Genomic DNA, 13,939 nt, shown 5'->3' on the forward strand with positions numbered 1-13,939 from the left:
AAAAGGTTGTGGAATTCTGCATTTTCTCCCCCCTCTAATAATGCTGTGATTTTCTTTCTTCCTCTCAGTTTTCATTGTCACATCATGGCGCTGACTTGTTCTCATGGCACGTGACCCTTCGTCACTCTCTGGTATCTCACTCAAATCCAGAGAGTTCATTCACATGATCACCCATCTCCTCAACCTGAAAAGTCTTCTAGTTTCAAAATAAAACAACATGCAAATTGTTCTCAATGCCTTCAGTGATTTTGTCACAGGGAGAGGTCGATTCCATGAGACTGCAGGGAAATTCTGCAGCAAGTTGACAACTTTGGACATGTGTGAACCCTGTTCTGAGTCAGACCCCTGACTCACCAGTATCATAGAATCCCTTCAGTAGGGAAACAGGCCATCAGGCCCATCACATCCACATCGGCCCTCCAAAGAGCAGCCCACCCAGACCCTATCCCTGTAAACCTGCATTTCCCATGGCCAATCTACCTACCTGCATAGCTTTGGACTGTGAGAAGAAACCGGAGCACCCGGAGGAAACCCACGCAGACACAGGGAGAATGTCTGTGTGGAGTTTGCACAGTCACCTAAGGGTGGAATTCAACCTGGGTTCTTTGCACTGTGAGGCAGCAGTGCTAACCACTGAGCCACTGTACCGCCCTGAGCAGCCCTAGCCAACACCCTCCTCCATAAATACCCTTCCTGCAAATCCCCAGCTAAAACTAACCAGACCCAGCTTGAATTGTGAGACATTTGCACACTCACACATTCATGTTAGCTACTAAGTCAATGAAGTGACCACTGCCAACATAGTGTGGCTACAGCTTGTAGGCTCTTGCCCCAGTAGGCTACTCCTAATGCCCATTCTGTTTCAGTGAGGTCCCTGTAGATTTATCAGGCACTGTAATTAGTAAAAGGAAAGGAAAGGTGTTTTCTGTACGAGTTTAAGAAAATAATCTCCATTGGCAGCTACTTCACAGATCTAACATAATCTGCTACAGTCTGTTGAATTAGGGACTCGACGAAATCACTTAAGCCACCAACCAAACCCCTTCCCCCAACCTGTCACCCCATCCCCATCCCAACACATCACTCCCTGAGGAAATATTCTCCCTGCCCTTTAAACAAAGGTGATCATCAATTTCCAGAATACCTTGTTAACTTTAACAACTTCCACTATTCAACAGCAATCCTTTCCATCACCACAGAAATGATTAGGTCAACCAAAATAAAATCACAAGCATGTGGACAGACAGCAAGTGGAGTTGAATGAACAGTTAAGTTTGTTCTGTCTCCATTGACCCACAGAAGGTTCTGATCAGACCTGATTTTGCACTTGTTAAGATTTCAGTCTCTGTCACTTATTTTTTGCTTAAAAGTTGTTCAGTATGAAAGTCCATGACCAATCAGATCCTACACCACTTCCTCTTAGATATGAAGAGGGGGTTTCTTTGTACTTGACCGTGAGGATCTTGCACTGTTACTGCTGTCTAATGATTTGCTCTTGTGAGTAGACTCTATGTCAGAATCGTTGGTGTTGCAACTGATTGCACTTTTCTTCTCTATCAGCCGGACTGCGTGGGGATCCCTACCTTTCTCATAGTCACTGTTTGACCGGTTTTGTTGCTCGCAGGCTTTCAGTGGCTTCCGATAAAACAATTTGCGAATAACGTGGACCAATTCTACAAAGCTAACAATTGCAGAAAGGACACCAATTACGAAGTAGAACATTAAAAACACTGTCTTCTCCATTGGACGGGAAACAAAACAGTCCACAGTGTGAGGGCATGGGAAGCCGGTGCAGAGAAACTGGGGTTCGATCGTAAAGCCATATATTAAAAACTGACAAACGACGAGGCCGATCTCAGTGAGCAGACGCAGAATCACTTGAATCAAGTAGAATTTCTGTAATCTTGGCCCTTCAGAGGCCAGCCCTTTACTTTCGATGATGCTAACGTTCTCTGGCTTCTTATCCTTCGAGGACTGGTGCACAGCATAGACCACAAACAGTAGGGTTGGGATGGACAGAATCACAATGTGGAACACCCAGAACCTGAAAGGTGAAATAGGAAAGGCCTTGTTGTAACAGACCTGTTTACACCCCGGCTGCAGCGTGTTGCAGGCAAACTCCTCTTGCTCGTCCTCAAAAATGTCACTGCCCACCGTGGCCAGAACGAGCATCCGGAAAATTATCATCAGGAGAAGCCAAATGCGACCCAGCATAGGCGAGTGGCTCTGGACGGAATCGAGGAGATCGCTGAGGAAGTTCCATTCTCCCATCGTAACTCAGTCCAACTTTCTCTATTGCTGTCTGTTCAATACCTGCAGCAAGGGACCAAAAACATTTATCAGAGATGCACCGAGTGACTCAATTAATACTGTCGAGATTTTCATTCCAGCTTCTCAGAGATGGCATTACACACCTCCAGAGCTGATGGCACTTCAACCTGGGCCTCCTGACTCAAAGGTAGGGACACTGCCAGTGCCCTACTAATTAACACCATCCACTCTCGCCTTAAACGCTGCCTTCATTATTGCTCGTTTAGCATTACACCCTCCTAATCGCTGAAAGTTCGATTAAGACTGATGCTTGCAGTTGACTCAGATTCCAATTCAAATGGCTGCACTAAACAACAGTCCTGTAATATAACGACCTGCCAACTCAACCAGCAAAAAAGATGGTTTTGGTTGATGGAATTGAACTCAGATTCTGAAGAGAAGTGGATTGAAACACAGTATCACATATCTCTTGAGTTATAGAAGACTTCTACAGCAGCCCTGACTACCCCAGATAAACACATCACTGCTATGCATGAAAGGACAATGTCACAAACCTCCTCCAAGTTCTTCGGTCAGTGGAAGATTGCCATCAAGACTAATTCGATTGGATACATCTACAATAGGAGCAGGAGGAGGCCATTCAGCCCTTCGAGTCTGCTCCACCATTCAATATGATCATGGCTAATCATTCTACTCAATACCTAACAACTGCGGGTACCTGTGACGAAAACAAGATGCAATACACCATCTGCTCCCAGGCTTGAATGTGACACAGCAGAATAAGGTGTCATGACCACAAAGGGTTTCTACCAGGAAATTAGGGGATGGGGAGGGGCATAGAAAGGTTGCCAGGATATGTCTGTTGACTCTTTACCAGGACCAAACTTGGAACAGAAATACTGATGGTGTCCTGTTTTATAAAATTCTCATCATGCCTGTGAAGTGTTGCTAAGGAACACCCATATTTATTCTATCAAACAAATATTACAGTGGAGGTCTGAAGCAAGTTTTTCAATAACTTAAACCCCGTCATTTGGAGAAATCATGATTATAGGTGGTGCAAATGCCTAAGAAACAGCAGCATGCAAGAATGCACTGAAACCTCTAATCTCTGTCATAAAGCCATGAATGAAGGTGTCTAGTTGCAAGGTGTTCCATTGATTGAGCCCTTGTTAGTATTGTACAATTCACTATTGAGGAAATGATTGCTTTGTGTAACCATTTCCTGCTCCCCCTTCAATACACATGATTGCAGTCATCTCAGCTATTCTGCAGGGTCTTACTGCGGGTTCTGTTCACTATATAAATGCAGGTTCTTGATGTCCATTGATGCTGCAAATAGCTGAACCCGTGTGGATTGACATGGACAGGAGAGAATTCAAGTAATCTCAGTTGCTCGTCATCTCCCACTTGCCCCTCCACAAATGAAATGCATCTCCCAATAAACAGTACCACCCTTTGTCCCCTTCCAGTCTAATTGGAGCCATAGGTTTAAGTCTTTTTTAAAATTCATTGCTGGTGTAATAATAAATCCTTCTGAGGCACATCATCGGTACCTCTGACAAATGGCAAGCACAAAAGTCATTAGTTCCTAATTAGATTCAGTATGAAGTGCTGAAGGGAAGGGTAATTGGGGGCAGGAGAAGAATTCAGGTTGATCTGCTCTCAGTTGTGATATTCAATCAGAACAGTAGAATGCAGTCCCTGCCACACCCTTTCCTCTGATTATAGCACCGGCCCTTCAAGCAGCCAGTGGCTAGATTAAGGACTTGGCGTCTCTGTTGACTTGGCAGCAACAGCTGCCTCAGCACAACTGGGAAAGGCTGTGGGGGAACCGCGGAGTTGACAAAATTCTTACCATACAAGATGCTGAAAATACTGGCAAATAAATCACTTGTGTGTGTACAAGACACATCCCACATTTGCCCCCTAATTAACACAAATCCTGTGGGGTGTAAAATTGGCATTGACTACCTGTTTGAGAAGCTGTTTGATTTTTATCTGTAAGGAAATAATTGTCAATTGCAATACCTAGGCTGCAAACTGACGAAATCTACCCCTGTGAATCAAAATATTTATTCCTAATATTTCTTAAAGAGCACTTTCCCAACCTGTGTCCTATGCTGCCTCGACAATACGCACAAGGGATCACCACCAGCCTCTAAGTCACACACCATGCTGATTCAAAAATGTATCAGTAATTCATCACCATTGCTGGGTTAAAATGCTGCAAGTATCTAACCTGCACTGTACAATACGGACTGCAGTAGGTTGAGGTGGTAGCTACTCCCCCACAGTGAGCCTGACCAACAATACTGACATCCCATGAACCAATAAAACAGAATTTGTACCAAGGAAGAGGTGACACCATCTACAGTTATGAAGCTTGTCTCGATTAAGAATTCTCCTTTTTGAGTTGAATAGCTTTAGCACAATAGCAGTTCTAACTATAGAGAGAACAGAAAGAAAATTTGCCTTATGGTTTATGTTAATGAGTGGGGTGTATTTATGTAAGGAACGTAAGAAAACATCAAAGATTTCATGTTTGAACATCCTCTCAAACTGGGACTGCAGTTGGGCTTTCAATTATTACCAGTGCTGATAAATTGGGAGAAATGGGAGGAAGATTAACAATGGCTTTTATCGAAAGGATGAGCTGATGGCATAAATCCTGCATGTGCATTTGTTTTTTGGATATTGGTTATCTTTGATTGTTTTTTACTGAAAAGGCAGTAGCATAGTGGGTAATGTCACTGAATATGCAATTCAGTGACCCAGATAAATGCCCTAGGGTCAGGGTTCAAATCGCACCAGTGGAGTTCCATTAATGCATCTGAAATATAAAGCCAAGGCGCTATGAAACTACCATTGGTGCTTGTAATAATATCCTACAGGAATCCTCATCCAGTCTGGCTGAAACGTGACTCCAGACCAACAGCAATATGGATGACTCTTTATGAATGGGGAATGGGCCACAAATGTTGTCATAGCCAGCAATTTCTGCATTTCCCCTGAAGATTAAAGAAATGAGCTAGGCCATTCTGTCATCATTAAGACTACAAACACACATGTGTGACAGAACAGGCAACTAGGCACACATGAGAACAAGTAAATGGCCAAAGGTAATGGTGCCTGGGACAATGGGTAATCACAGAACAAACTAGAGGAGACTGACAGCAATTCAGATTAGAAGTGAAAATTAAATTTATGTTATTACTTTATTAAAACAAATTAAATGACTAAAAAACCAATTCCATATTTACGCTCAGTAGTAAGAATGCCTTGCTGGTTTCTGTGGCATAGTATTTAAGGTATCGGAGCAAATAGTTTCCACGGCATCTAACATCAAGCTCCTAGGCACCTCAGACATAGTGGCATTGACACTTGCTCTGACTTCCCTTTCTACTTAGCTGACAGACATTCCTGCGGAGATGTGCCTGGTCAGAAATGAAAAGATCAGGCAATTAGTGGGCCGTTGACAAGTCTTTTCCTGAGACTAAATATGATCTAAACTCCCTCGGGAGCTCTCCCAAGCTCTCCAGTAGTTTGGACATTCAATGTGGAAGCATTTACTGTGTTTCACAGCTGTTGTTGGTCACTATCCATTTGCGTGAGGTCAGCACCAATAATATCTGACAATGGGCATGTCTGACCAGCTCACATCCTGAATTTCACATGGGACATCCTGGCTTGTTCGTGCACAGCCTGCCGCACTGGGAATCAAACATTTTTTTTATTCACTCTCGGGATGAGACCATCACTGGCTAGACAGCATTTATTGCCCATCCCTAATTGCCCAGAGGGCAGTTAAGAGTCAACCACATTGCAGTGGGTCCGGAGTCACATGTAGGCCAGACCAAGTAAGGATGGCAATTTCCTTCCCTACAGGGTATTAGTGAACCAGATGGGTTTTTACAACAATTGAAAATGGATTTATGGTCATCATTAGACTCTTAATTCCAGATATTTTATTGAATTCAAATTCCACCATCTGCCATGGTGGGATTCAAACCTGCATTAACAGTCCAATGATAATACCACTCAGCTATTGCGTCCACAACAAGTGTCCAATGGTTACAGATTGGAAGAAGACTTTCAGCCTATTGTATCAGTGCTAATTCCGTTAACTCCACTCATCACCTTCTCCCCGTAGCCCTGCAAATGTTTTCTATTCACAGAATCACAGAAGAGTTATGGTGCAAAGGAAGTCATTTGGCCCATCGTATCCACACTGGCTCATTAAATGAGTATCATTGGCACTAGGGAATGTCTCGTTATTTTTCACCACATATCTTGCACCGTATTTTTATCATATAATCATATAGCAAATATAATATAGCAAATAATCATCCAATTCCTTCTTGATTGCCTTAATTGAAGCTGTCTCCCTGACACTTCCAGGCAGTGCATTCCATACCCTAACTATTTGTTGAATGAGCACGTTATTTTTCGTCACTTCACCATTGCTCCCTCAATTGAACTGCAATCGTCACCATCCAACTTGGTGTGATTTGAGCCCAAGTCTATTATGTGGGACACTGAATGAATAAATCTAGCAAGAATATTACTACATTATTGTCTCACCTTATTTAGATAATGGTCCAATTCCCTCTTGAAAGCTGCAATTTTACCTGCCTCCAACACACACACTCAGGCAGTGAATTCCACATCCCAACCACGTGCTGCTTTTTTTTTTGCTCTTGTCACCTCTGGTACAGCTGCAGGACAGGTAATCCAGAGGCGGAGGCTAATGCTCTGGGAACATGGGTTCAAATCCCCATCATGGCAGATGGTGCAATTTGAATTCAGTCACTCGGGGAGGTTGTGGAATGGCAACGATGGTAATGAAACAGCACGAGTAACTCAGTGCTCCAGCCTAATGCTTTGAGGAACAAATCCTACAATGGCAGATAGTAAAATTCTTTTTTTTTTAAAATGCTGTGGCAACTGTGTGTTTTGTCTTACAATTATATAAAATTACATCACCAAATCGCTGTAATCAAGAGTGGGTGATTGTGCCAGTGTAACTCTGAACCAGCTATCAGTAGACGTGGAGATTGTGAGAGATACGTACGGATGGAAGCGTTGTTCAGTGATGACTCTCCCTGTGCTTTGACCTGAAATTCTTCTGCACCTCCCAGCTACCAACTAACTACTTTGGAATCAAAGTACAGAGATAGAAACAAATTATTTCCACCTCTTCAGTCACATCATCAGAGCATAGAAAGAAATGTCCCTCTCTGAGCAGTAATATTGTTTCAAATCTCAACAATTAGCTTTACTTCACTGCTTCTTACCCCTTCATCCTCTGTCTATTCCTTTCTTTTCCACCCATCATCTGAAAGGACTTCAGTCTCCTCCAGATTGCTCCATTGCTCCCTATTGTCCCCCTCCATCTTGTCACATCTTCTTGTGGAGGTACTAATTGCATCTTGGGAGTAGAGTTCTGGGGCACCAATATCTCGGCTTGAATCTATGATCTGGTTTAAAGGCCAGAGTGTTACCATCGAGACACTGAATATGGCATTTATGCTTCAGTGCTGGAAAGAATTCCACATGATCTGTGCCCTTTTCCAGAAACTGGGGCAGTTGTATGCTATATCTTTGACCTACTCCGCTTTCCACCTTCACCACTGGGTTAATATCAAAGGTTAGTAGCTGGAGGAATGTTCAAGAACATTTTGCAACATCGTTGATTGTCATAAAAGCATGGAACTCGAACGAGAATGTCCCTTATTTTTTGTCTAACATCCAACAATACTCCTGAGTGTGTTTTCTGAGCCACCTTCAATGGGATGTGGGCATCACTGGCTATGCCTGCATTTGTTACCTATGCCTAATTGCCCTGGAGAAGCTGGTAGTGTATCACCTTCTTGAGTAGTTGCAGTCCATATGATGTAGGTACACTATGATGCTCTTAGTGAGTGAGCTCCAGGATTTTTACCCAGCAACGATGAAGGAATAGCGATATATTTCCAAGTTATGATAGTGAGTAGCTTGGAGGGGAATTTACAGGTGGTGGTGTTCCCCCCATGTATCTGCAACCATTATCCTTCTAGGGATGGAGATTGTGGGTTTGGAAGATGCTGTTGAAGGAAACTTGGTGAGTTGATGCATATTCTACTGCCAACATGCTTCGGTGCTGGAGGGAGTAAATGTTGAATGTGAGGATGAGGTTCCAATGAAGTCAGTTGCTTTGTTCTGAAATTGTCAAGCTTCTCGAGTGTCATAATCAAGTTAATGGATCATGTGCACTGTACTTCCCCTCTCCTGTCCAGATGTGTTGTCTTCTTTACACAGAGTGACACTGCTCCCCTAGACCATGGTAAACCTTCCAATATTCTGCCCTTTTGTGTGTTAGCTAGTGTGATAGCTAGTGTGAGCAGGCTATCTATTTGTACCAGTATAGTCACTGGTATTCCCTGACTTCAACACCAACCATGTATCCAGTGAAGATAGTAATGAGGAGCAGAAATGCCTGGCTCTTCCCCCATCAATTCCAAAGCTTACCAGGTTTCAAGGATGTGCCACCATGTCCCTGCATTGATCCCACTCTCTCTGTCTCTTATTGCATTTTCTTTGGAGCTTCCGCATTCCCAAAGCTCTTCAAACCCTTCTTTCTACCCATCTCTTAAGTGTTGTTTGTTCCTTGCTTCCTAGTTCCTTTTACCTGCTGTGTTGACATTAACCTGTTGGGGATGATCTCATGTTTTCTAGGATTTGAATCTATTTTTGAGATCTGCTTCCACCTTAATCTGAATGTTCTAATATTTGCCAAAAGTTTTGTTTTTCACTTCTTGTGACCAGTTGCTCCTGTTTGGCTTACAGTTATGGTTCACACAACTAATTGGGTAATTATCATTGCAAGTAACTAGTTTTTCAATGAGCCATCAGTCCTATTACCTGTAGCATGACTAGAACTGTGGTGGTAAAAAAAAATTCCGTTTTCCAGAACAGTACTCCACTTCTGTCTCGGCCTCAATGCAATACTAAAAGAAAGAACTTGAACTGATGAGAGTCTTTTGTGACCTTGAGATGTCACAAAACACTTTCCAACCAATGAAATACTTTTGAAATGTTGTAATGTGGGAAATACAGCTGTCAATTTGTGCATAGCAAGCTCCCACCAACACCAATGTAGTATTAACCAGATAAACTTGCTTTAGTGATATGTGTTGAGGGATAAATCACAAGACACCAGGGTGAACTCCCCTTCTCTTCAAAGTAGGGCCATGGGGATCTTCCACATCTACCTGAGGGAGCAGATGGGATTAGGGTTTAACATTTTATCTGTGTAGCACCCTTTTACAAAGACACTGGGAAAGTTATCCTGGATAATGTGCTCAAATCTCCGGAGTGGGGCTTGAATCTACAATCTTCCAGTTTAGAGGCAAGAGTGGTGCTATTAAGACTCTGAATATGGTCTTTCTGCTCCTGCTGTGGTAAGAATTCCACAGAATCTGTGCCTTTATCCAGAAACTGGAGCAACGCTATGCTTTAGCAGCCTATGTTGGAGGCTGAGGGGTGACCTTAATTGAGGTTTATAAAATCATGCATAGGGTGAATAATCAAGGTCTTTTTCCTCGGGTGGGGGAGTCCAAAACTAGACAGCATATGTTTAAGGTGAGAGGAGAAAGATTTTTGAAGGGTTGTGAGGGGTAATTTTTTCATACAGAGGGTGGTTCATCTGTGAAATGAGCTGCCAGAGGAATTGGTGGAGGCAGGTACAATTACAACATTTAAAAGGCATTTGTATAGATATAATGAAGAGTAAGGGTTTAGAGGGATATGGGCCCTGGGACTAGGTCAGATTGGGATAACTGATCAGTGCAGACAAGTTGGACTGATGGGTCTGTTTCTGTGCTGTATAACTCTATGACTCTACATTGCTTTCTTCCTTCTGCACTGGTTTAATATCTCAGGCTAACAGCAGGAGGAATGTTTAAGAACAGACCATATGATAAATCCATCAGCTTTTATCACCAAGGCCAATAATGTCATCAACTCCCCGTTTCAACTCCCGACTCTCCTGTCCCCAAAACAAAATGCTCAGGGACAGAGGTTTATTCAAATCAATTGTGAATTCTCTATGTCATTATCCTCATAATAAACTCAGTTCTTCTCTCTATTTATTTATTTCCTCCTCTTGTGGATGCTGAGGCATCCTGGGGTACAGTACCAACGGTGCCAGTAATGTTCTGGAATCCCAGCCAAGTTACCACTCTAAACATGTAACATTAGTCAATGATAACGGCCAGGCAGCATCAGAGGAGCAGGAAAGCTGGGTCAGGACCCTTCTTTGAAGAAACGTCAGCTTTCCTGCTCCTCCGATGCTGTGTTCCTCCAGCTCCACACTGTGTTATCTCTGACTCCAGAATCAGCAGTTCTTACTGTCTCTGACATTAGTCAAATGAGTGTGGCTGAGCGCTCCAAGCCAGAATCAGCACTGAAATATTTCTCTCCCCAGGTCTCTCTCAATTCCTGTATTGACTAAGTTGCATCAGCAGAATGACTGCCCTTCATTGTAGCAGGGCTGGATGATAAATGCTGGCTTTTATAACACTGCATCAGAATGGTCTTTGACATCTACGCCAATACCATCTCCAGTGGGGACTGGGCAAGTCACGGAAAAGGAATCATAAATTGATTCTTAATATCCCAATGGTCACCTGTCTGAGCTCAGTAAATTCAGCAGAGATCAGGCACTGTACTTCCTGTCAGTAGCAAACTGTTCAGTAAGATTACTGATACAGGAGTGGCAAGCTCCCATCCACACCACATACCATTCTGACTTAGGAGCATGGGGAGGCAATAGCCTGGTGTTATTGTCGCTGGACTGTTAATACAGGTAAATTTCTGGGGACCTGGTTTTGAATCTTTTGACAGAATTTGAACCCCATTATAAAATCTGGAATTAAGTGCCTAATGATGACCATGAATCCATTGCTAATTGTCAGGAAAAACCCATCTGGTTTACTAATGTCCTTTAGGGAAGGAAATCTGTCATCCTTACCTGGACTGGCCTACATATGACTCCAGACCCACAGCAATGGGGTTGACACTTAACTGTCCACTGGGCAATAAGGGATGAACAATAAATTCTGGCTAGCTAGTGACGCCCTCATCCCTTAAATGAATACAAAATAAAAGCACGGTGGCTCAGTGGTTAGCACTGCTGCCTCACAGTACCAGGGACCCAGGTTCGACTCCACCCTCAGGCAACTGTCTGTGTGGAGTTTGCACATTCTCCCTGTGTCTGCGTGGGTTTCCTCCGGGTGCTCCGGTTTCCTCCCACAGTCCAAAGATGTGCAGGCTGAGTGGATTGGCCAGGCTAAATTGTCGACAGTATTCAGGGATTGCGTAGATTGGATGTGTTATAGGAGGATGGGTCTGGGTGGTATGCTTTGAGGGTCAGTGTAGACTTGTTGGGCCGAAGGGCCTGTTTCCACACTGCAAGGATTCTATGATTCTATGAAAAAAGGAACGTGAGTAAGCCGTTCAGCCGAGTGAGCCTGCTTCAGCTTGGAATTATATCATAGTTTCTTCACTGGTGCTGGGTTAATACCTTGAACTTTCTCTCCATACCTGCACTATGGGTGTACCCAGTCATCAACAACTTTCAGTAGCAACAAATATTAGCCCAGCCAACAACAACCATATCCTGGGAACAGGTTAAATTTAATGAGTTCTGATCAGTTTTTCTTTCAAATGTATTGCTGTACTCTATTTTTGTGCAATTGTTTGGCTGTTTCTAGCTATGGGTTTTCAAAAAAAATTCATTCTTGGAACGTGCTTACTGCTAAAAGGGCTGACCTGTATTGTCACTATAAAAATTATATCACCAAATTAAAATTATATCATCAAATTGCTGTAATTAAGAGTGGATCATTGTGCTAGTGCAATTCTGAATCAGCTATCAATAAATGTAGAGATTGAGAGAAATATGTACCATTATATAGAAATATAATTCAGTGATGACTGTCCTTGTGTTTTGACCTGAGAGTTCTCTACACCTCCCAGCTAACTACTTCAGAATCAAAGTACAGAGACAATTGCAGTTGAAACACAAACAGATTCTTTCCAACTCAACAGTTACATCGTCAGAGCATAGAAAGAAACACCCATCTCTGAGGAGTAATAATGCCCCAAATCTCAATGAACAGCTTTACTTCACTGCTTCTTATCCCTTCATCCTCTGTCTATTCATTTTCTGCCATTTTAACCATTTAAGGTAACACAACTGTAATGTTTTATCTTTGGTTAAAACAAGCATCAGTTCAAGCAGAGAAGCATGTTCCATCTTGTGGACTTTGAGAGCTTGTTGTACTTTTTCTGGAAACATCCATAAATAAAGCAAATCATTAAAATGAACGGTTATGCACAATAAATCCAGAGGAATCATGTGATCAGTAAACTAACCAACATGGAACTCATACAGAGCAAAGAGATCCCACGGTTGACCACAGCAATTACTAGATACCTATGCAACGCTGGCCACTTTATACTATAGTGCGATTATAGGGGAGGGAAGAAACAGGATTTTCCATAAAACATTCTCAAAGGGGTGTCTGGTTGCTTTCCTGTAATGTCTCCCAACCAAAACGATGGGCTTCATCTGAATTTGGATGCACAACATTTAGCCCAGACCTGCTGGGTGAATCTGTGTCACATCTTGACTCTGCTCTAGGATTCTCTCCAACAGTTCTGATTTATTTCTTGTAGGTCCCAAGCCTTTTGGGAGTTTAGATGGAGAGTTTGAAAGGAGGTGAAACTTTCTTTAACCTGCCACAGTGATGTTAGCTTTATGCGTTTGCTGTGTAGCTCAATACACCACTGCAAAAGTGTAGCTCCACTGTCATCACTGAATATCAGGTACCCTCCAGCAAGAGGGTATTAATAGATTCTCCAATTGAAAATGATGGGACAGCCTGGAGTATATATCCAGTGTTACAAGGTAGCTTTAGCCAAACATGCCTGGGCCTACTACAACTGATTGTAAAGAGTCAACCAATGGCACATGCAGCCAGTTAAGGTGGAGTGAATTTAACTGGGAACATGGAGCTCTTGTGGTGCAGTGGCAGTGTCCCTACCTCAGAACTAGGAGGCCCAGGTTCAGGTTCCACCTGGTCTAGAAATTTGTAATAACATTGCCGAAAATGTCTATAACTGGAAACCTACGAAAGGCCAGAATTAGAGGATTTCAGATATTGTGGAGAGCTGTGAAGTTGAAGGAGATTATAGAGATAGGGAAGGACAGGCCACGGTGTGATTTGCAAATAGAGTTGAATATTTTAAAATGTAGATGCTGCTTGATGGATTAATTATTTGAAGGTCACACTGAATGTGCAATGTTATGTGTCTGTGTGCTTGAAACATAGAAGAAGCTAACATCTAAACTGCAGATCCACAGCAGGGTGCCCATTTCCCATATACACACTATCATACCTCACTGGGTAATGCACTGGTATCAAGTCCCATTATTCCTGGAGACATTATAAAAGTAAAATATCTTATACGAGTAAAACAAGTTCCCCAATTTACCAGAGATAGTAGGAACTGCAGATGCTGGAGAATCCGAGACAACAAGGTGCAGGGCTGGATGAACACAGCAGGCCAAGCAGCATCATAGGAGCAGAGAGGCTGACGTTTCGGGCCTCGACCCTTCATC

General features: G+C 42.9%; 1 protein-coding gene across 2 annotated transcripts in view; it reads right to left on the reverse strand.

Annotated features, from left to right (window-relative positions):
- Positions 1-590: 590 nt before the first annotated feature.
- LOC109925240 (gap junction delta-3 protein-like) overlaps positions 591-13,939 on the reverse strand; it is a 31,773-nt gene continuing 18,424 nt past the window's right edge. For both annotated transcript variants that reach the window (XM_048614724.1, XM_048614723.1), the window contains exon 2: positions 591-2,313. In XM_048614724.1, coding sequence (XP_048470681.1) covers positions 1,420-2,271 — 852 coding nt within the window. In that variant the 5' untranslated portion in view covers positions 2,272-2,313 and the 3' untranslated portion in view covers positions 591-1,419. The remainder of the gene's footprint in view (positions 2,314-13,939) is intronic.

This window comes from Rhincodon typus, chromosome 30 (genome assembly GCF_021869965.1).
Source record: "Rhincodon typus isolate 14 chromosome 30, sRhiTyp1.1, whole genome shotgun sequence".
Lineage (NCBI taxonomy): Eukaryota > Metazoa > Chordata > Chondrichthyes > Orectolobiformes > Rhincodontidae > Rhincodon > Rhincodon typus.